The sequence below is a fragment of the Orbicella faveolata genome, unplaced genomic scaffold, assembly GCF_042242905.1.
Source record: "Orbicella faveolata isolate gen_17 unplaced genomic scaffold, um_ofav_v1 contig_24, whole genome shotgun sequence".
Taxonomy (NCBI): Eukaryota; Metazoa; Cnidaria; class Anthozoa; order Scleractinia; family Merulinidae; genus Orbicella; species Orbicella faveolata.
Window position 1 is genome coordinate 13505001 of NW_028301552.1, and position 21659 is coordinate 13526659.

At 39.0% G+C, this 21659-nt stretch overlaps 4 protein-coding genes across 4 annotated transcripts; 1 reads left to right on the top strand and 3 right to left on the bottom strand.

Moving 5' to 3' along the window:
• Nucleotides 1-756: 756 nt before the first annotated feature.
• On the bottom strand, nucleotides 757-5200 carry LOC110059169 (alpha-1D adrenergic receptor-like). Its single transcript, XM_089292660.1, has 2 exons — nucleotides 5026-5200; nucleotides 757-2552 (listed from the first exon to the last, which is right to left on the bottom strand). Exon 2 carries the CDS (start codon nucleotides 2506-2508, stop codon nucleotides 1402-1404), a length of 1107 nt encoding a protein of 368 aa, XP_089148786.1. The 5' UTR covers nucleotides 2509-2552; nucleotides 5026-5200; the 3' UTR covers nucleotides 757-1401.
• An 821-nt stretch (nucleotides 5201-6021) lies between these two features.
• LOC110059250 (putative RNA-binding protein EIF1AD) lies at nucleotides 6022-10772 on the top strand. Its single transcript, XM_020765954.2, has 5 exons — nucleotides 6022-6355; nucleotides 7047-7155; nucleotides 8054-8162; nucleotides 9060-9122; nucleotides 9758-10772. The coding sequence occupies exons 1-5, from the start codon at nucleotides 6269-6271 to the stop codon at nucleotides 9936-9938; spliced, it is 549 nt and encodes a 182-aa protein (XP_020621613.2). The 5' UTR covers nucleotides 6022-6268; the 3' UTR covers nucleotides 9939-10772.
• Nucleotides 10773-11753: 981 nt separating this feature from the next.
• On the bottom strand, nucleotides 11754-19345 carry LOC110059252 (breast cancer metastasis-suppressor 1-like protein-A). Its single transcript, XM_020765956.2, has 14 exons — nucleotides 19108-19345; nucleotides 18929-19016; nucleotides 18761-18816; nucleotides 18336-18407; nucleotides 18186-18205; nucleotides 17935-17994; nucleotides 17550-17646; nucleotides 16952-17050; nucleotides 16480-16544; nucleotides 15748-15781; nucleotides 15077-15149; nucleotides 14568-14621; nucleotides 13714-13744; nucleotides 11754-13443 (listed from the first exon to the last, which is right to left on the bottom strand). Exons 1-14 carry the CDS (start codon nucleotides 19238-19240, stop codon nucleotides 13357-13359), a joined length of 969 nt encoding a protein of 322 aa, XP_020621615.1. The 5' UTR covers nucleotides 19241-19345; the 3' UTR covers nucleotides 11754-13356.
• A 1638-nt stretch (nucleotides 19346-20983) lies between these two features.
• LOC110059254 (barrier-to-autointegration factor-like) lies at nucleotides 20984-21628 on the bottom strand. The gene has a single exon (XM_020765957.2). It carries the CDS (start codon nucleotides 21626-21628, stop codon nucleotides 21356-21358), a length of 273 nt encoding a protein of 90 aa, XP_020621616.1. The 3' UTR covers nucleotides 20984-21355.
• Nucleotides 21629-21659: the final 31 nt, after the last annotated feature.

Genomic DNA, 21659 nt, shown 5'->3' on the forward strand with positions numbered 1-21659 from the left:
GTGTCAGCTCTTTGTAGACGTTCCCTCCCTCCCGTTTTTCCTCGGGGGGTGGGTACGGCTACACGTAGGCTACGGTTGCTGCTGAAAAATGTTGATTTTAGCAATAGACAAAGGTTGAAAGTCAGCGAGTGAAATCATTTATTTACGATATATAATTATATATTTAAGTGAGAGCGTCGAACGCACTCTCATAATCTCTGATTACTACTAGTAAATATATTTATTAGCCACTCAACTGTGTTCTATTTGAAATCCGCGAATCTGATTGGTTCTCAGATGACGCGAAACTCGTACCTAGACCTTCGCACTCAACAAAAAATGTCTTTGGCTTTTATTTAACAAATAAATTCCATATTGCCGTGCGTCTGTTCAGCAATAGATCACACAGATGACGTCAAAATGTGCAAGAACAGAAAGTGGCACATGAGCCGTTAGGAGAGTTTGTCACTGATGTTGAACTCAGACGGAAAAAAAGAGAGGATGCTATTCGGGGACAAAAATCCGAGAAAATCATATATGGCAGAACTCTGTGTGAGCGCTCGCGCCTTGTGATCATGTAGAAATTACAAGTAGTACCACGAGAACCTTCGAAAAGCTTATCCGCAGAGCTAAAAACAAGGGTAAAATCAGAAGTTATTAGCTGCCATCTTCAAATCGCGCAATGAATGATGGGAAGCTCGTTATTTGTACTTACTTACTTGCTGGAGTTCAAATCACTCGCTCAAAACGCGGGAATGACGACATCCGAGGAAGCACTTGACATCAACAATAAATTTATTTGTTTTCGGTTAGTAGTGTGTTTACGGCTAAATGTTTGACAGAGTGTTTCGAACTTTTCTGGCATTGCCGGTTTTAGTACATATTTATGTGCGCCTGGACGTGTAATGGAAAATGTTGAATTTGTCATTTGGTCGAGCAATTTAAAATTGCTTTCCGCTTGTTTATTTCTGTGTTAAGGGCAGAACGGTCTTCACAAAGCTCATTTTGTAATGGTAATCAAGGTGTGAAAAGCTAGTTAGGCTTCTCAAAATTTTTAAATGGATGGCACCTCAGAGATCACAATGCAATAAAATCAGCAACGGGATATGTTGTCCAATGCCATTTCTTTTTATTTGGTAAAATTGAAACCACCTAATACCCCTAAAACTGTTTTTGCCGTTCAGTAGAACAACACCCTACCATAAGGCGATCTATTTTTCCAAGGCAGCGTTGCATAATTCATAGCCCTGAGAATTATTTTAAAATTTACACAGCCGACAAATTGAGAATGGCCCAATCACCAGGTACAGTAATCGCTGAAGTCTCGACTGCCTTCTTAACAAATATGCCCACAAACAGTCAAGTGTAGGCAGCCGAAAAAAGGACTCTCCGACATTTGCTAACTAAGCTAGGTACAATTATTTACAAGCAATTTTCTTTTCGGGGGCTGCTTTTTTGTTGACTGTCCCCGTCCATGTTTTGTGATCCGAGCGTTGTCGTGGAGAAAGTTTTGTTAAAAGAGTACCTTTTCAAATACACCCATTTGTGACACAAGCAAAATCGCCAACACTTGCGCAAAATCTTCTTGAATTCTCGTTTGAATTCGTTGTGTCTCCACGCGTACAAAACGGGATTTACCACCGAGTTGCTGTACAATAAAATCCGAATCCAGAAGCGCGCGTGTTTGCTTACTGCTGTTTCTGGTGCGGCGAAATGGTACAAGATGAGAATAATGCGAGGGTACACCAAAAGTATGAACGCTCCAATCACGATCGCAATAGTGTTGGCTGCTTTGTGTTCCCTTTTCTGAACATAAGTCTCCGAAGCCTGTTTGTCCTGCCTTTCATCCACGTAGGGACGACGTCTGGAATCTAAAGTCGAACAGCGCGACAGGCGCACGACATTGTTTGCCATCCTGCCGCTCGAACGCTGTTTTAAGATCGACTTGCGGACAATCTTGAAAATTCTATAGTATGCGACCGCAATGACCGACGTTACGAGCAGGACAAACGCGACAAAGAACGCTAGAAAAGCCACGTCACTCACACCAGGAAACTTTGGTACGCAGGTCACAAATATAGACACGGCCCATATTAGCGCGATTGCTATTGAAACTTTCCCTTTTGCAAACTTCACTGACGACAGATAAAACATCGGGTCCGACAGAGCCACGTAGCGGTCAATGCTCATCGCAGCCAGGCTGGAAATTGATGCGATGATGTTCACTCTTCCGACAAAACCAGCGACCTCAACCGCGGCCTTTGGTATGCTTGTACCGCCGTTATACAAGGCCATATGCTGTGATGCTCGCATTGGAACTAGGATTGCGCTAACCAACAAATCCGCAAAGGCGAGAGAAGCCAAAAGAAAGTTTGAAACCACCTGGAGTGATTTTTTCTTGAACACCACGAGGATTGTCAGAGAATTGCCCAGAGTTCCGAGCAGACATAAAGCAATCTCCACACATGATGCAAGAAGAACAGCAGCAGAACCCTCTTGAGTAGTATTTGTAGAATTAGAAGCTGCCATTTCTTTGGCCAATCTTTTAATCTTTCTCACAGTGCCTCCTTACTCTACGGAAAGAAAAGAAAACATTAATTGCATTGTTTCGAATTCAGCTAACTATATTTATGACATTTTTATCAGTTGTTCCTCCTACAACACTGAAGAGTTTGTACTTGTCAATGATCTTTTGGGACAATTAAAATGAGATTACAGTAAAGCACGATTTCGGTTAACATTTCCCAGTCTACATCTCGTAAATAATGGAGGCAAACTCCAAAACTACGCAATTATGTGTCCCGAGGTGCGAAACTGGCCGAGAATTATGTTAATACTCTCAGTGTTTTTTGACGTCTTTTTGTAGAGGAAAACAAGAGGGAGGGATCGAACTAATTGTTTTGTCTCCGAAACAGTGACTTGCCACAATGAAAGACAAAACACAGTTTCTCGGGCCCTTTTAAATTCTGCGGACTGTAAAATAAATTAAACATAATATAAATTGTTCCCATACTTTTGCTCCTATTTTAGTTGTCAATTTTGCAGTTTCCGTTAATTAACACTTTAATGGCAGGAGGAAGCGAGATCTGTGTTAAGGCAGTCATGAATGCGTGAAATTTATACTTTATCACAAGGGCAGCAAACAATCCGGTTACATGGACCAAATAGACATTATGCCACAGGCTAAGCGTAATTATCGTCCTTTCAATACTCGTGTTATGGTAAATACTCGCTTCTGATTGATTGGAAGCGAGGCAATTTTAATATCGCAAATTTTATCGATAGCTGAACAAGTCCTAATTACATCGGTCGCACTTTAGCAATGGATTCAGCTCTTGGTGATGAGAGCGAACATGTACTACTGATAAAAATTCTAAGTTTCCCTTTTCAGGCAAACAAAAAGTTCTTTATGAAGAAGCACCAGCAAAAAATTACAGCGTGGCCTCACTAGCAACCCTCTATAACGAAAAGACGGCAGTTTCTTTGATGGAAGCTTGCTTACGGTTGCCGTATTATTAAAAGGAATTTTTTTCTCGTAACAATTAGGGATAAATGTGCTTGTGACTGATCGGACTTTTTCATATTTCCACTGGTGGCTGCGGCAGCCACTCGATAATTAATTAAAAAGTACGATCTGTTCACGCGTGCAATTTTACAATTCCTAATTGTTTCTCAAATAGACTGATTTCCTATACTGATCGAGAAAAGCGAAAAATTCAAATTACCTTTTCTTTTGTTGTCTGTTTTCGTTTGGCTTGCAGTTGCACGACGCCATTTACTTTTTGCAGTAATTTGTCATATGTTCATAGAGCCAGTAAAGCGAATGATCAGTTGAGAGCATCAGTTCCATATCAAACAAAATGCTCAAAACTTCCTTTGAAGTTAACCGGGTGTCCTACAACGGAGCTTGGCGCCCTGATCTCACTCGTACTTTGCAAAAAAGCTTCGCCTGCCACTGGTACATATTGCGCCTGGACAACGTTTCTTCTTCTTGTTTTTTTTCAGCGATCCGTAGCCATTTTACTACAGTACGATGTCGCACAGCGAACGCGCGTTGGCCTAATGGTTAGCGCGGGTTCGAGTTCTGGCCTGGGTTATTGTGTTGTGTTCTTGAGCAAGACACTATATTCTCCCAGTGCCTTTCTCCACCTAGGTGTTTTAATAGGTCCTGGATACTGCGAGGATAGCCTCAGATGGACTAGCATCTTATCCTGCGGGGGAGGGGAGTAAGTAGAAACACTCCTAGTCGCTTTACGCTACAGAAACTGGCCTAAGTTCCGGCTGTATGGGCCATTTAGTCGGACGCAGACTTTAAGTGTCGCCGGGACGGAAAAAGTTTGGGCGATGAAACGGGCAGTGCAATGTTTGCTGTGGAGTAGGCCTGGCACGAACGCTTTTTCTGCGTCTCCGTTGCATTTTAAAATAATATTATTATTCATAGCCTCCTACGCAGTCGATCGATTGCGTGATGTGCTTAAGGGCCGGAGGCTATTAAATCTAATGGCTGCCAAAAATCTCCTTTCGACGAACCGGAAATAAAGTTTTCTTTCTTTATTTTTGAGCCACCAGTGGCGTATTCTTAAAAGTTCTTTTGACACTTAACCAAACAACGTAATATGTTAATGCCTGTGGCAATTTGACTTAAATATTGTCGTAGTAAGCTACTTTAATTCGAATGTATGTCGCGCTTATATTGTAATGCCGACAAGTGCTCCCAAATTACTCCGAGCTAAATTTTACATACGTTCAAGTTCAAAAATTGTTTTATAATATGGCAAAAACTGGCCGGATATGACAGAATCAAGCAGCGTTACACAACTTAAAAGCTTCCCTCTTGGGATGATGTCGAAGAAACGCCGTGACATATGATGTTACTTGCTAGTAGGATTTCGATTTCAGCGTTGGCGAAAATTGTTATAGCATCTCAGCAAGAAAAGATGGCGAAAGAAATCTTTGTCTACAAGGAGCATACAATGTCGTTGAGCAGGACAAGAGTAAATAAAGGGGTAAATAAACCAATAAAAGAAGTAATGAATAGGTAATTACCTTTGTCTCGTGTCGTCACTGTCAGGCAAACCCGCTTCCTTCTCGTTGCGCGTTAACTCGTACCGAGGCTTTCGCGCAATGAAAAGAATGTCTTTACGACAACAAAAAACAAAAAACAAAACAAACAAGCAACAAGCCAAGAAAATAAAAATAAATAAATAAAATCTGAACATGAGAAGTTTAATATATTTCGTTCTTTCTTCTCAAATGCAGTCCGTAGAGCTTCACTAAGTGTAACAATTGCGTCAGTTGAAAAGTATTGCTAAATAAGCTCATTTCGTTGAAGTAAACACATTCAAGCTTATCTAGACACCTTCATTCTACATACTTTTTGCTCAAAGCAAAGGAGGGGTTTGTATGGAATTGGTCTACAAAACGCTTTAACCCTTCCGCTCTGGCATGAGTTTGGTCGAATTACGGTCATTTCGCCCCATGGTCATTTCGCCCCAACCAAAAGTCACTTCGCTCCAAACAAGAGTTACTTCGCTCCATACAGAAGTTACTTCGCTCCATGTGAGAATTTTGTGAAATTTGTCGCGAATTTTTTGTTTTGATGTTGGAGCTGGACTGATTTTGAACTTATGTCAGTTCAGATTATTAACTAATGCAGTTTCCAGTCGCGTTCGCTCACGCTTGGTAACACTAAATATCATTTCGTAGGATTACTTGCCTCAACACGAATTTTTTGACGTTGTAATCCCTCAAAATCCTTGTTAATTCTTATTGTCATCGGCCCAGTTTTTTTGCTTACTCGATAGAGTTAACAAATTGGCGTCAGTTTTTTATGCGTCTGTTCTCTTATTGATGGTAAATTGCGTCATAACATTGTCAAAGTGGCTGTGGAACCACGAGCCGCAGGTGAGTGGTTCCGCAGTCAACTTTGACAATGTATGGAGCGAAGTAACTCTTGTATGGAGCGAAATGACTTCGATTATGGAGCGAAGTGACTTTTGGTTGGGGCGAAATGACCGGATACCTCCCCAGGCGTTCTCTCTCGGAATGACCGAGCGAATCATGGAAACAAGTCCTAATCAAAATGGCGTCCAAATGTGCCTACATGTGCACTAAATCACCAGCAAGGATCTTTTTCAATTTACTCGTGAAAGAATAGAAAATAACCAACATGGCTCTTTGATTATGAAAATATACTGAGCAGTGGGCGTTTTTGCCCATTTTGTACGACAACTAGTTCAGAGATCGCCGTCCAATACGGCGATCTTAAAGTTTATAAAGTTTAAGGATCATGTCGAAGGCAACAAAGAGAAAACATGTTGCGAAAGAAGTGCTGGATGATTACGTGGTTCCCGATCCAAACCAGCAAATTGTTAAGGTAAGGAATTCACTAATGATAGTATAATGTTTTTCAAATACTGTTACTGCAAACAACTGTGGTTATAATAAATTACCCTTAAATAAAAAAAAAAATAATTGCATGTTTTAAACTCTAATAAGCTTATTGTGTTGAGTGGTGGGGTTTAGGACCATTCCGTTTTATATCCACCCCCTACCTCCCCCATAGATGAGATATACTGAGCTGGGTATAAAGCTCATGTCCTGAGGGTTTGCTCTGTCGGCATCATCTGATCTGTTGAATTTTCTGATGGGGTTCAGAAGTCCGCTTTTTTGAGAGAAAAGAGAGAAAAAAAACAGGTTAATTCTAGCCTATGAGCAGGTTGCGGCATTGCGGTACGAGCAAAGGTGAGCCTGTGAGCAACAAGCCTGTGAACGAAGCGAGTTGGCAAGGGGCCATGCTTTAGTCTGGTGGCTTAACTTTTCCTTGTGCAACAGTGCACAAGAGCCTCCTTACAGGCTATGTTATTTCTAAAGAGGATATGGCATGGCACTTTGATAGTGTTTTTTTGTGAGGGACAAACCTTGTCAACGAGATTGGGGATGTAGTGCATATAAACTAGAATGACTCTTTAGTCTTACTTCCCTAAGAGTGAGGTGATCTAGGTAGGTGTGGGGTATCCTATTTTCAGTTAGGCATTATTTACTGATTTTCTGCTTTTGTGACATAGATTTTAGGCAGTCGTGGAAACAATCTCCATGAGGTGGAAACATCTGATGGCACAAAATTCCTAGTCAGTATGCCATCAAAATTTAGGAAAAGTGTGTGGATAAAAAGAGGTATGGGTCATGGTTTTTAGAAGTCATTTCAGCGTACATACATTTATAAATACAACCAGGCAAGTGGTTCCTGTATAACTGGTTTTCACATGACGTCACTAAAATTCTAACTACAAAACTATTGATCTTCCTGAGATTTTACTTCAATGAATAAGAGCAGCTGAAAACTAATATTCATACAAATTTTTGCTCTGAATGGTTTCCTGGTTTTGTAATACAACACGCTTGAATTTCCAAGCTTTTGCATGACGTGGCATTTACATGACGGCCTAGAGAGCTGTCATGATGGTTAAAAAACTGACTTATTTCGGGGAACTTGGCTATCTGAACAGTTCATGTTTTAGAAAAAGTATTATTTTAATGTTTTAGAGTTCCTTGAGGGATAAATTCACAGTTTTGTAGCAAAACTCAGTGACAGATGTTTCTGTTGGTTTCCAGCTGCCATGTTGGTGCCCATACGGATGGGCACCAGCATGGCGTCTCCATACAAATCTCTATAAATTTGGGGAAAAAATTTCTCCACATATCTCGCATAAGAAAAATTCTTGTGACCAGAATTTTGGCGAGAGTCTTTGCATATTTACCTTCTTTCATTTCCCAGATTCTGGACTTTATCTATTGACCAGTTTTGATTTTTATTTTGATCTATTTTTAATTGTGTGACACTGAAAACCAACAATTGCATTGACATGTTAGCTTCCTTGTTGATGATGACGATGATTTCTATTGTTTATTAAGTGAGTTGCTCAGAAAACATTTTCTTGCCTCTATAAACAAGTGTGCAGCACCAAAACAATTCCTAAAGCAAGTCCAAATTAATTCAGTCTGAGGTTACACTGTATATTTATATTATGTGACTGATTAATATTTATAATATTTTTTTGTGAACTATTTCCAGGAGATTTTGTCATTGTGGATCCCATTGAAGAGGGAAACAAAGTGTGTGCTGAGATAGTTCATATTCTGTATGGCAAGCAAATCAAATACTTGAAGAGTGAAGGATTATGGTAAGACAAATTTCTATATAAATTTGTGTTAAGTGCAAAGATAGTAAAAAGTCTGTGTCAGGCCAGTGGTGCATACAGCCAGAGATTATTCCAGCTTCTGTGGCATGAAGTGACTAGGAGTATTTCTACTCCCCCTGGATAGGATGCTAGTCCATTACAGGGTTATCCCCAGCATTAAATTCCCCGGTACCCATTTACACACTTAGGTGGCGAGAGGCACTGTGAGAGTGGAAGTGTCTTGCTCAAGAACACAACACAGTGCCTCTGGCCAGAGCTCAAAACCCAGACTGCTGAAATCCAGATTCCAGCACATAGATCAGTAGGCCACTGTACCGGGTTGGTACAAAACGTGGACCCCTCAATCTGGACCTCCTACTGGACCCCCTTTTGGACCCCATCTGGACCCCTTCTGGACCCCTTCTGGACCCCTTCTGGACCCCTTCTGGACCCCTTCTGGACCCCTTCTGAACCCCCTTTTGGACCCCCATCTGGACCCCTTCTGGACCCCCATTTGGACCCCCCTCTAGACCCCCATTTGGACCCCCATTTGGACCCCCTTCTGGACCCGCTATGTTCTCTTCCAGTTTAATTATTTAATCAGGAGCCCGTATTTTCTGGAAGAAAAAATAAGGGGTCCAGAAGGGGGTCCAGAAGGGGGTCCAGAAGGGGGTCCAGAAGGGGGTCCAGAAGGCAGTCCAGAAGGGGGTCCAGATGGGGTCCAAAAGGGGTCCAGTAGGGGGTCCAGATTGACGGCTCCACGTTTTGTACTGACCCCACTGCACCTCCATGCAAAGGAAGATAAAGCTCAGTGAAAACTGCACCATGTAATGTAAATTTAAATTAACATACTTAATTGCAGGACACTTTTTAAATTTTGCTGCTGAAATTTATTTTAAGGCCAACAGCATTCACGGAGAAAGCACTTACTGAAGACAAACAAGATGCCAAAGAAATAAACAGGTACAGTGTTTTTTGCACGCAACAGACCATACTAGAGGGTTTTCATTAACATTTTCAGCAGAAGGGCAAATGGTTTTCACAGGTGGGCAAAACATTTTGAACTGAACTTCTTTGTTTAAGAAAAACTTTCCGCTAGATGTTCAAACCAGGCAGGCAAAAGCATCCTCTGACAGCTAGTCAGTTTGCCCGATGCCTGGCCCTGGAAATAATGAAACCTCTGCTAGCATTGGTAAGATTGTTATTATTCATATTGTGAGAGATTATCATCATTACATGACTATAACTGCAAGTCAGTTGTGGCTTTTTGTGAAATAACAATAAGCTCTTTGTTATTTAGGTTACAAAAACATTTCCTCTGCCCACTAGGAGAGTGGGATTAAGACTAGCATGAACTAAGTACGTAGTCAGTGGTAGAAGTAGGCAAAATCAGAGACTGCTGGCACAGTTTGAGGTGACTGTCAACTGATAACTTTCATGATGCTTTTACTCTGAAAAATTTACACAACGTCTTACTTCTGAAGTCTGTAAACATCATACAAGTATTATTTGATTCATTGAATATCAGAGATGTGCTCATGGTAAACATTAATTTTAGTCACATTTACTTAACAATGTTTTATCTTCTTTCTTGGTAGCAACTTACATATTCATGGTAATAATGGCATCAATAATGATGATGATGATGATGACGACGACAAGGACGACGATGATGATGATGATGATGATGATGACCTGTTTGTAAATCCAAACCACCAGAAGACAACATGCTATGTTGATTCAGACTCCAGTGAAGAAAGTGAAGACAATGAAGAGTGACATCCTATAATTAATTTTGTTAAAAAGCAAGTATATTCCAGACCGAAGGGACATGTCTGTTATGGAAATAGGTGTCCTGGGGTAGGAAGAACTTCATGAAATGAAATTTCATCACTTTGGAGACAGTGAACTCTTTGCAGTGGCTTGAACCTTTGCTGATGGGCCAACACGTTTACAAGCCAAATGAAATTTAACGTCACACGATATTATAATATTACAGCTTAACTCCTATTAAACAGCCACCCTTGGGGAAATGGATAGTGGCCATTTACAAAGTGAGTATATTCCAGACCAAAGGGACATGTCTGTTATGGAAATAGGTGTCCTGTGGTAGGAAGAACTTCACCAAATGAATTTTATCACTCTGGAGACAGTGAACTCTTTGCAGTGGTTTAAACCTTTGCTGATGGGCCAACACATTTGTGAGCCAAATGAAATTTAACGACGTCACACGATATATTACAGTTCAACTCCTTTTAAACAGCCACCCTCAGGGAAATGGATAGTGGCCATTTAAAAGGGGCTGGCCGCTTAATAGAGGTAAAAATAATAGAAAAGCCCTCATCAGGACTTTGATTACTGGCTGCCTACTAGGGGTGGCTGTTTAATTTTAATGGGTGGCTGCTTAATACGGGTTCAACTGTATTTGGATAAGAGTTAATCAGAGCATATGGAGGATACCGTGTGAAAGTGGATCTTTATTATTTTAAAGGAGATACAGCCTGTATGTCATGGATTGTGGATCTTCTCACACTCTGGTCTCTTGTAACTGAATAGATAAATCTCTACAGAGCAGAAAAGATCAAAGTGCAATAAAAATACATGTCTGGTGAATCTAACAGTCAGATTTTGTGACGATGCACATTGTTTAGAGATGCTGAAAGGTCTCTATCGTCCAAGCTGTGGTTGGGAGTTGAAACATTTTAAGCGGGAGGGCAAGTGGTTTTTCACAGGTGGGTAAAACTATTAGAGCTGAATTTCTTTGTAAAACTTTCCACTAGATGTTCAAACCAGGCAGGCAAAATGATATTTTCCTCACAGCAGGTCAGTTTGCTCGATGTCCAGGCCTTAATGAAACCCTTGCATGTGCAATATACTTTATTTGTTTTAAAAAAATTCATTGTAGATGGGAGCTTGTGATTTTCCTTGATTACCTGAATAAGTAACCGTGCAAAGCCAACAATGAAAAAGAAACATACGGAACCTATCGCAAAAAAAATCAATGCATAAACAGGGGCATAAGACACAAAGGAAGATGTAGCGTGTTTCATTATCAAGTGAAAAGGCTGAAATGCCTAAGGTTCATACTCTTTTGGGCTTTTGAAATACCATGACTTTCCATGACCTTTCCAATGATCTTTCCAAGTTTTCCATGACCCATGTTAAGCAGTTGTTCTCAGAATATTGTCAAAACAATCTATTATTTAAGGTATTTTCCCCCCATTATATCGCATAACATGTGTGCTGGTGTTTATTTTTTAACTGGAATTAACTGGTTTTCTGACTTGTCTGCTGTTTTTTCAATTCTTGACTTTTTTCTTCCCAGTCATTCTTAGAAAGTTTATTTCTTTTCCACGACTTTCCATGACTCACACTTCAGTTTCAGGACTTTACAGGCCTGGAAAATGAAATTATAAAATTCCATGACTTTCCAGGTTTTCCATGACCTGTACAAACCCTGATGCCCTACCTGCATTTTTAGGGCTACTTTATAATGTCACTTGTTAGGAGTGATTACTACAAATCAATCGTTTGTTGTTTAACAGGAGTCTGCAATTAGTACTTAATTTTCAAGAGACCAGAGAAGAGTTTCAATATTGTTTATAAAATGTTTATTGAAGGAACCATTATCACTGCAAATGTTTGTACAGTGTTTTTTGTTTACTCGACATCTACTGAATAGTTTGCATGGCAAACAAGAAATGAGATATCTGTTAACTATTTAAACTACGCAGGGCAGGAAAAAACCCACGTCCGATTGCCCAGGGCAAGTAAATTTTGCTCTTGGGAAAGTGAAAATGGAAGTTTGGTGGTCTGGTGGGCAAGTGAAATTGAAGGCTTTCGTTCATAAAGGGCATATGTAGCATTTTGGGTCGATTTTTATTTTTTGCAGGATCGAGCTAGTTTTTGGCAGACTGACTTGTTTTGACATGAAAAGCATTGTTGTGTAATTGTTTTTTGTTGATTTGGTCTTCGTTTTTGAGAAATAACGTGTGCAAAAAACTCAGTTTTCCAAGGGTATCTTTTGGAGATCTTTTGTTGAGCGAAAAACAAAAGAAACCTTTGTTTTGCTAAATGATGAAGTCACCGAAGTGTGGTATTTGCCGCTGGTTTTATCATTCATATAATTATGCAATTCTCTTACTGTTGCTTCGTTAGCACAAGTGGATAGGGTGCTGAACGGGCCGCAGCTGAGTTTGTTTTGTCGTGACACCGGTTCGATACGAGGTTGGTCGATATTTTTTTTCGGTCTATTTCTCTAATTCTTTCAAAAATCAAAACGTCAATTTAAAAAAAATGGTGCTGTGGAAGCTGCTAAACGTAACCGTTAAGTTCGCACTACGTCAAAGTACACCTTTGAAGGATTTGCTCCAAAAGATGCCGCTCGGAAAACTGAGTTTTTTTGCATATGTTATTTCTCGAAAATGAAGCGCAAATCAACAAAAATAATTACGCAACGATGCTTTTCATGTCAAAACAAGTCAGTCTGCCAAAAATTAGCTCGATCCTGCAAAAAATAAAAATTGACCCAAAATGCTACATACGCCCTTTTTGCACGAAAGCCTTCAATTAGACTCAGTAGTCTTGTTAGTGATAATTTCCAATCAAAAACAAATTTCAAAACTTAAGACTACAAGGTGAGCAAAACAATGAGTTGAAAGCATAGATTAATTTAAAGTCAAGCATACTTTGCTCATGTTCATCCTCTGATTGCCATATTGGCCTCCAGATTGAATGCTGCAAACAACAGAAGTCTGGCACTACTAAACCATGCAGTAGATTTAGGATGGCGACGAAAAACAAACATTCTGCATTCCTTTTCCTCATCGCGCCTATTGGGCAAGCAATATTTTAGTGGGGGCAACTGAACACAGAACTGTACTGGCCCACTAGGCAACTGTGTTTCAATTAATTTTTTTTCCTGCCCTGCTGCATGAAAGAATGTCAACTGCATTTCACTTTCACCTTGATGAGCTCAAATGAAATACTTTGAGATGCTTCTCAACTTACAGAGTTTGGAAGGCTAAATTTCAACACGTGGCAGTCCATGTTCAGATGGCTTGAAAAAAGAAAGAAGTGGATTCCAGTCTCTAAATAAAAATGTCTGTCACAGCCTGACAGAGTATCTTTGTAATAAATTTACATCTGGAAGGTTTTTGTACATCGTCACAAAAAAAGATTGTGGTAACGCTAGCTTTCAAGACTTCTTAATCTTGTATTTTCCTTTTTGTAGCTGGCCTATATACAACTTTGTTTTTGATCCATCTCCTTTTCTCACCCAAACCTGAAAATTGATGAAAACACTGTCATTGACCACAAATGTTGAAATAGAGGGGAATATCCAACAATTTAGGTACATTTAGTTACGATTGTTACTGTTGAGTTCTAGTTCAAAATGCAAACTTTGTCAGCCATGGCAGAGTAACTCCAATCCTAAATACTCCATTTTGCAAACCCTTTGATACCACATTTAAAAAGTACTCAATACAACTGTTGGCTACAGAGATACAACATTAATATCAAAGAAAGAAATGTGGGAAACAATGAAAGTTACCTCTCCAGTGTTTATTCCAGTAACAAAGGCACTAAAATAAAAAGACCAAAAAAGACACCATTCATAAGAACTACAAAATCACCACCAGAAATTTCATTTTTTTTTTAAAAAATGTTTCTCACGTGGATGGCAGGGGGCTAGGTCAGGAGGAGACAGTTATCCCACAGAACTGAAGACAGAAGGGGAAAGAAAAAAGGGCGAGAACAGAGAACAGTTACACCAGGGATGCATAAATAAAGGAAGAAGTCCAAAGAGGAATAGCAGACAGTTATCTCAGGGATTCCTATAATACATGTATTATAATAATAATAATAATAATAATAATAATAATAATAATAATAATAATAATAATAATTAATAATAATAATAATAACAACAACACCAACAACTACTTTATTTAAGTGTCAAATATATTCAGCACTATTAAATGTGCTAATTGGGGACACTAAATAAATAAACAAATATTTCAAATACATAAACTATTAAGAATCCCAACTGGTTGGAGGCTGACCAGTTGGCTATTTACACAACGCAACCGAGAACAAATCCAGATAGCAGTAGGGTAGAGGATTTGAACCAGGGACCTCCAGATATACACAGTCAGGGGGGAGCATCAAAGGGGGGAGGGTTGTTATACTAGGATGGGATATAAGAATTAAGGCACTGTTCCAAACCAAAAAGATTGAAAGGAAGTAGTATAAGGCTAAACTTAGGTGGGTGGAATAGTCGTACATGATGTTCGAAGGAAAAAGTAAAGAATGGGAACAACAGCATGAGTCAGCCAAACAAAGGTACATTTTTATTCTTTTAATGACTGTTTAGCATTTGTGATAATAACAACTGAGAAGACAAACCTGGAATGCGTATCATTTCTGCTTTCTATCACTACATGATCACCTTTATGGAACCTTAAAAACAAAATAATTGAAACAAATATTGACAATACATTTGTTCATTGCAAGGATCAACAAAGTACACTGGCCAGTGCAGGGCTTGACTTTCAGGAAAACACCCTGGGGCCAACTGACCTCTAAGTTTTCAGATTTAGTTCCCAGCAAAAGTATTTCAGTGAAAAATGTGAAAAGTTAGTCGCCAGTGAAAAAAATTTGGTCGCATTTGCAACCCAAGTGGTTGCAACATTGAGCAGCCTCCGCAGTCAAAAACATGTGCAGTTTCATTGAACAAAGCCTGGGTTAGGACCAACACGATAAGGCTGAGCTCTTACCATGCTCAGTTGCCTGCTTATGGCAACTGGCTTTCATCTTCAGTTGCTTGGTTCGGGGACCCTTTCATACTAAGCACTTGCAAGGGGCCTAATGTATTGCAATAGAATAAATGATACAATACATAGCACATTTCATACCATTCTCCTTCATAATAAAGCTTCCCATCTTCGTATCGTGCACTATAGGGACTCTTTTCTGACTGACACCCACCTACGAGTGAGACTCAACTGTCAGTATTTATTTATTTTTTTGTTATTAGCATTTGACAAGAAAGATTAAAAGTAATGTCAATCAACATTTCAAGGTATCAAGCATCATTCTCAAGGTTGTTGAGGTTGTAAATGTCAATATCAAAGTTGTTATTAAGAGATGAGTTCTAAAAATTCCTAACTGACATTCACAAAGCATTGTTGAAGACATAACAACTTGAACAACCAAGACCAAATATAAATGAATGTAAGAAAAGGTCTCGCTTTATAATCGGAGCAAACCAATACCAAACAAAATCATAATAAAGATTATATGGATGTACACAAATATGTCTACAATAATAATTAATTATTAAACCAGATCTGTGTGATGATTTTAAATAACAGAAAGATGATTTTTGAAAGCAATAGATAATTTCAAACTATTTCACATAAGTGATCCTAATCACAGAAATAAAAATTTTGAAATTGCTTTTAAAATTGGCATTAGTTCTGAGAACTGTCTTGTCCATCAAGACAATATTGATGATTTTCATAACAATCCCAAAATTGACCTCTGTTGGCAATATTTCTTTTAGGTTAAGCAAACAAAACCTTACTTTCTTGCCTTCTTCTTGCTAATGCTCCTTTTGCCTTTGAAAAAAAAAAATAACAATTTTATGAACAAATTAATAAATTTCTATCTGTTCAATCACTTGGCATACAAGGACAGCCCTATCCAATATTAGCCTTTTTTCTGTCACCTGCCGTATGGAAAGTGGTACCATTTTGGAATTTTAGCTGGCAGATGAAGTGTAATGGCTTAAACTTGCACAGTGAGAAACCTGATAAATTCATTTTTTTTTTGCGCATGAAGCTACAGTTAAATGTACAGTGCTGATTTATCAAACTCTTGAACTTCCTGATAACTTAAACCAGGTTAGTTTGTTTGCCTCGAATTGGTTTCACTGATTAACTTTAGCCCTTAGCTAATATCTTGCACTCCTACTTTTCACAAACCAGTTTTGGTTTCTCTTCATGGATGTCAGAGTAATCAGCATTCCACTGTACAGTGTATATGCAACTGTGTTAGAACACTGTTCTTTTAACCCGGTAACACCTGTGCCAACCTTAACCAGCCGTAACAAGCGTTGGCCTTTGTTCTACTTCTGATGTCGTCACCTTTGACTAAAATTGGCATCACTTATACACAAGTTCTGCAGGAGGAAAGGATCTTCCAATGATACCCAGATCAGAGTGATTTGTCTTGTTGCAAATTTCTCCCCATCACAGTTGGTACCTTGTTCAAGACCTAGGTCAAAAAATATCAAATAACACTTCAAGATCATTACCTTCCTGATGGCTGCCCAGTCTTCAAGAATGTCCATTTCTCTCAGCATATATACAATATATGGACTTGAATAAAGTCAAAGAAAATTAAAACTCCAGACAAATGTTTCAGCAACTTCTAGAATCTTTGCAGTTATTATAACAGTACTGTGTTGATTATTGTACTTTTTGAGCTATGTTGCGAGAACTAACCCAATATGTACTAATGGCATCAAGTTATAACCTTTGTAGCATTGTACATTTGAAATAACCACTAATTAGTTTTTCATTGTATTGCAATTCAATTTACTACTCAAGGGAGAATTAAGAATTTAAAATTTATTAGTGACATTAATTGAGTGTGCATTTGTTTCATGTTAAGTACAGATTACAGACACCGGGATAAGCTCTGGCCTGATGGGCCACTTGGCTCATTTTTAACAGATACGACTTTATTGACAAGCTGAGTGACACACATCACAGTCAAAAGGATATCAGTTACAGTGACAGGTTTCCGTCTTTTATCAGAGAGCATGGATCCATCAGAGGACTTCCTGTGTCTCTTGTTTAGAGACTGTGATTCAAGCCAGATATCTGAAACAAAATATATATTAAATTAAATGACATACATGAATTTAATTCCAGTAAAGAAGTAGTTTGGATTTGCTTTCTCAATGGACTTCCAATTAAAATAATTTTGTCACTGGGTTAAGATACAGTAAGACCCCTGAAATGTGTCTCATCAAATACTGTACAATTGGTTTGCATTTTGTTCTTGGGTGCTCTGATTGAAGTGGAATTGACAACAGTCAGGGTTAAAAAATCTGTTTGTGAATGTCAGTTGACTTAATAATTAGTAATTATTATCTCTGGTCATTGAAACTAACTGGTTTTACCATTTAGCTTTAGCTTTGTCATCATGCAATGTTATGGACTATTAATAGACAAGTATAATTTATCAGTTTCACTTTTTGAAGGTTGCTGTTAATTGCTCATTAATGACATAATTAACAGGACATAGATGTATATATGAACATGTCTGAGAATTTTTGTCAAACTGAAGTTCATACATAAAACAGAACAAACATTTTACCTGCTGATATATCCATATTTTGCTTGTCTTCCTCTAATTTTCTTATTTTTTCTTCTAACTCTTGCTTCATACTCTCCATCAAGGCAAGCTTTTCACTCTGCAAGTTTGAGATTGAAGAAAAATATTCAATAATTAAGTTGGTTATGTATGTAAGTGTCGACACACACCTTCACAACCCCTGTAAACACTGCTTTGTTCCCTGCAGGTGTAGTGGAATTTTGCGAGTAAAAAGGTCGAAAACAGAGACCATGCAAGATACCCACAGCTCTAACCAAGGAAGGATGTCTGGGAACTACACAGGTTTCCATACAGATGTCATGAAGGTATCATTTAAGTACACAAGGTTCCAAGTCTCTTTTTAGGTCAAAAAACAGTCTGTCCTCACCTCAAAGTGTTGTATGGCTGCCTGTTCATCTGCATCATATTTGTTTCTTACATTTCCTAACTGAAAAAAAAAATATTTAGTGATAATTTGGTAAACAATAAGCTAAGAACAGCATTTTTCTTATTACATGTAAAACACGAGAAGCCCAGGCACATACATAAACTTACTTTCTTATTTATTTATCCCCATGGCCTGCTGCTGGGCATAGGGAATGAAGTTCAGACTAACATTATTGAATACAATCTACTTACCCTACAATCTCGTAAAATTCCTTAAAACAAAGAAAAGAAAAGAAAGTATTGGTGATGTGATTTCAGTACTGCTTGTGATGGCAAGAGTGCTGTGCCTTAAGTCAAGAAGTCAAGCCATTGGAGATTAATCACTGCATATCTGGTACATACCGGCAACTTCTATTCTTATCTCGCACATCTCCTTTAACTCACTGACTGGCCCCGTGTACTCCATGGCACATTCTGTTATGAAAATGATATCATAGTTACCTAGTTACCATTGACAATGCTGAACTGTACTGAGCCACATTCCTCAACAATTTTGACACTGCAAGTTTGGGAGGGGATAGAGGGCAGCAAAGTCCCCACCCCTCCCCCCTCCTTTCCATCACCACCTCGGTGGTGCTCAAGGGAGAAATCTGCACTTATATCAGTGGAATCTTACTGTTGACAAGAGTTTTGCTTTCAGTATAGTTGTTATTTCTTGTCTGTTCTGTATGCAACAATAAGCTGTCAAGCAATTACAGCACTAGTTGACTGCACCGAATACCCGAAACGTTTCATATACCCCACCCAACCCTAGAGAACGAACATACCAGATTTGACCTCTTCTAACTTCTTTTCAACCTGGCTAATGCGCTCTCGATAAAGCCTGAAAAGAGAAACCAATATCTGTCACAAATGAATTTTACTGGCTGTCGAAAAAAGAACATAAATATATTTATGCTTATCCAGTACAAGTAGGTACACAGATTTCTACTCACTGTTCTTTCAGGTCGCTGAATTGTCTTTCCAGATCGGCCATGTCATTCAAACACTCGTTCCTTCTTCTCTCATTTTCTGTTTCGTCAACTACAAATGCAAAGAGAATTTTCATCACAACTTTGTAAACGCAGAGCAAATAACAACAGCAATAAGTTAAGAGCGCGGAAAATATACTAACTGCTAGATTCGGAAGATGATTCATCGGAACTCAAGCTGCTTTCTTCCTCTTCGTCTTCGCTCATGTTTTCATCTTCATTAGGACTTCTCTCCACTTCTTCTTCTCCATTTTCTTCACCATCAACAGACGGCATATTTAAGAAAGCTACCTTTCAGTTGCAAAGAGCAAATTTCCCACACAATTTCTCGACAACGTACAGAAGAACTGCACTGTTGTGTTCATCCAGCTTGCCATGCGCAGAGGCTTTGAGCCTGCGTTCTTCCTTGCAGCGAAGGTTGCCACGAACACTCCATGCTTCAAGTTCACTCATTGACGTGTATCTTATCTTCAACACGGGTTGCGAGTAAGTATAGGCTGAATTTTTTGTTTTCAAATTCTGGTCACTTTAAAAAAATACATTGCTTCACACGTATGAAGAATGGAAGCTTTGAAAACTCAAGCATTCTTTTTGTTGTCAGTCTCTATTTCTCCTACTTTCTCTAAAGTATTTCCAGGAGTGTGACATGCATTATTCATGTACCAAAGGCACAAACTTGTCACTAGCAATGTTTAGGGGAACACCCCACAGGAAAATTTTCATTTTTAGAGGCTGAGCAATGCCTCTTCCTATGTAAATTTATTTTTAAAATTAAAATGTGAAATGGGAACACCATCTTCCCACTGGGAAGGTTCATTGGTTACGGAGATTTTGGAGCCCTCTATTTAGGTGAGTTGTACTCATCTTCTGTAATAGACCAATTTCGATATATTAAAATTCAGCCTAACACAATAGACCTCAGAACGAGGCTCTGGGGAATAAACCCCACAAACTCTGTATTTATTCCCCAGAGCCTCGTACTGAGGTCTATTGTTTTAGGCTGAATTTTAATATATCGAAATTGGTCTATTTGGCAAGTTGTTTTGCTACTGAATTTTTTATCATGTAGTCTTAATTTTATGCAGGACCCCTTTTGATACCAGCCTATGGCTGATGGGACTATCCTGCCTAAATAAAAATGACTTGACTAGACTTGACTTGACTCCCAAACCAACACCTGTTGAGCTGAGAATTTAACATAGATAGATTAACCCCACGCCCAACCTACTATCTGCAGGAGCACAGGTTCATTCTGAACTCAGCCCTTTGACAAATCCATCAAGGTTGAACCAGGGTTCATACCCTATTTCAGAAACAAATTTCCAGGACTTTTCCAGGACTCAGATTGATTTTTCCAGGATTCTAAAATTCACATTAACCTTTTCACTCCCAAGATCTTAATGTTAATTCTCCTTGCTGTCTGCCATACATTTCATATTTTTTTACTTGAGTTTAACAGATTTCCAGAACTTTCCAGGACCAGTAGCCCTTTTCCACGACTTTGCAGTCCTGGAAAATGCCACAATAAAATTCCAGGACTTTCCAGGTTTTCCAGGACCCGTACGAACCCTGTTGAACTTAGCAGGCACCAGGGTGACAGCTGTCACAGCCAGGGTTTGTACCCTTTTTTAGAAACAAATTTCCAGCACTTTTCCAGGACTTTTCCAGAACTCAGATTGATTTTTCCAGGATTCTAAAATTCACATTAACCCTTTCACTGCCAAGATCTCAATTTTAACTCTCCTTGCTGTCTGCCATACATTTCATATTTTTTTACTTGAGTTTAACAGATTTCCAGCACTTTTCAGGACCAGTAGCCCTTTTCGAGGACCTTCCAGTCCTGGAAAATGCCACAATAAAATTCCAGGACTTTCCAGGTTTTCCAGGACCCGTACAAACCCTGCACAGCTGTAGGGATCACTAAGCCACTCCAGCCTCACCACCACGGAGAGTTAATCACCCAAGGAGAAGGTGCACCATTTAGGTGCTGAAAGTCAGAAAGTGTCAATGACTGCATCATTACCAATACTTTCACTTTAATAGAAGCTTATACAGTACGTCTAAGTTTGACAGAGATCGATGCATGCCCAAGATCCCAAGATCAATGGATGCCAACTACAACAGCACCACCTTTTTAATAAAGCTGAATTAGTGAATACAGAGTCTGATCGAAAAGACAGCATAGCGAACTCAACAAGGTAGGATGCACACAGGAAAGCTGATTTCAGCTACTAAAGTTAACACCATGGTATAGCGTCTATTCTTTATGATATATAAGTATTAAGTAGCATTCCTTTTCTTGCCTAATGAAATGCATACCCAAATTAAGTTACATATAAACTACTGTCTGAGAATAATACAATTAAAACATTGTTCGGCTACTGTGATCGATTACAAGAAAGCATCACACCATTCCTTAAGGCAGTTATAACAGTCCGAGCCTTGTTTCTTGTTTGCTCCACATGTATCTTTAATCCAATCCATAAACATTTCTTCATCCTTCTTGAGAACAAGGAACTGACCCAGGACAACGTATGCTTTATCAAATCCTTTATCCTCCAGCCTTCCCGCCAGGACTGGCCCGATCCCTGCGAGCTCTGTTACAGGCTTCTCACCCATGGGCTCACTCACAAAGTTTCTATGTTTCTGCGACGTGGAACTCATGATCCTAAGAGAAATACATGTATAAGCTCAA

Bases quoted from the DNA above. Each gene is read 5' to 3' on its own strand.
- LOC110059254 (XM_020765957.2), bottom strand. From the start codon at position 21,628: ATGAGTTCCACGTCGCAGAAACATAGAAACTTTGTGAGTGAGCCCATG.
- LOC110059252 (XM_020765956.2), bottom strand. From the start codon at position 19,240: ATGCCGTCTGTTGATGGTGAAGAAAATGGAGAAGAAGAAGTGGAGAGA. The intron at 19,017-19,107 runs GTTAGTATATTT...TTGCATTTGTAG, and splicing joins ATCATCTTCCGAATCTAGCA to TTGACGAAACAGAAAATGAG. The intron at 17,647-17,934 runs GTGAGGACAGAC...TCAAACTTGCAG, and splicing joins CAGCCATACAACACTTTGAG to AGTGAAAAGCTTGCCTTGAT.
- LOC110059169 (XM_089292660.1), bottom strand. From the start codon at position 2,508: ATGGCAGCTTCTAATTCTACAAATACTACTCAAGAGGGTTCTGCTGCT.
- LOC110059250 (XM_020765954.2), top strand. From the start codon at position 6,269: ATGTCGAAGGCAACAAAGAGAAAACATGTTGCGAAAGAAGTGCTGGAT. The intron at 6,356-7,046 runs GTAAGGAATTCA...TTTGTGACATAG, and splicing joins CAAACCAGCAAATTGTTAAG to ATTTTAGGCAGTCGTGGAAA. The intron at 7,156-8,053 runs GTATGGGTCATG...AACTATTTCCAG, and splicing joins AAGTGTGTGGATAAAAAGAG to GAGATTTTGTCATTGTGGAT.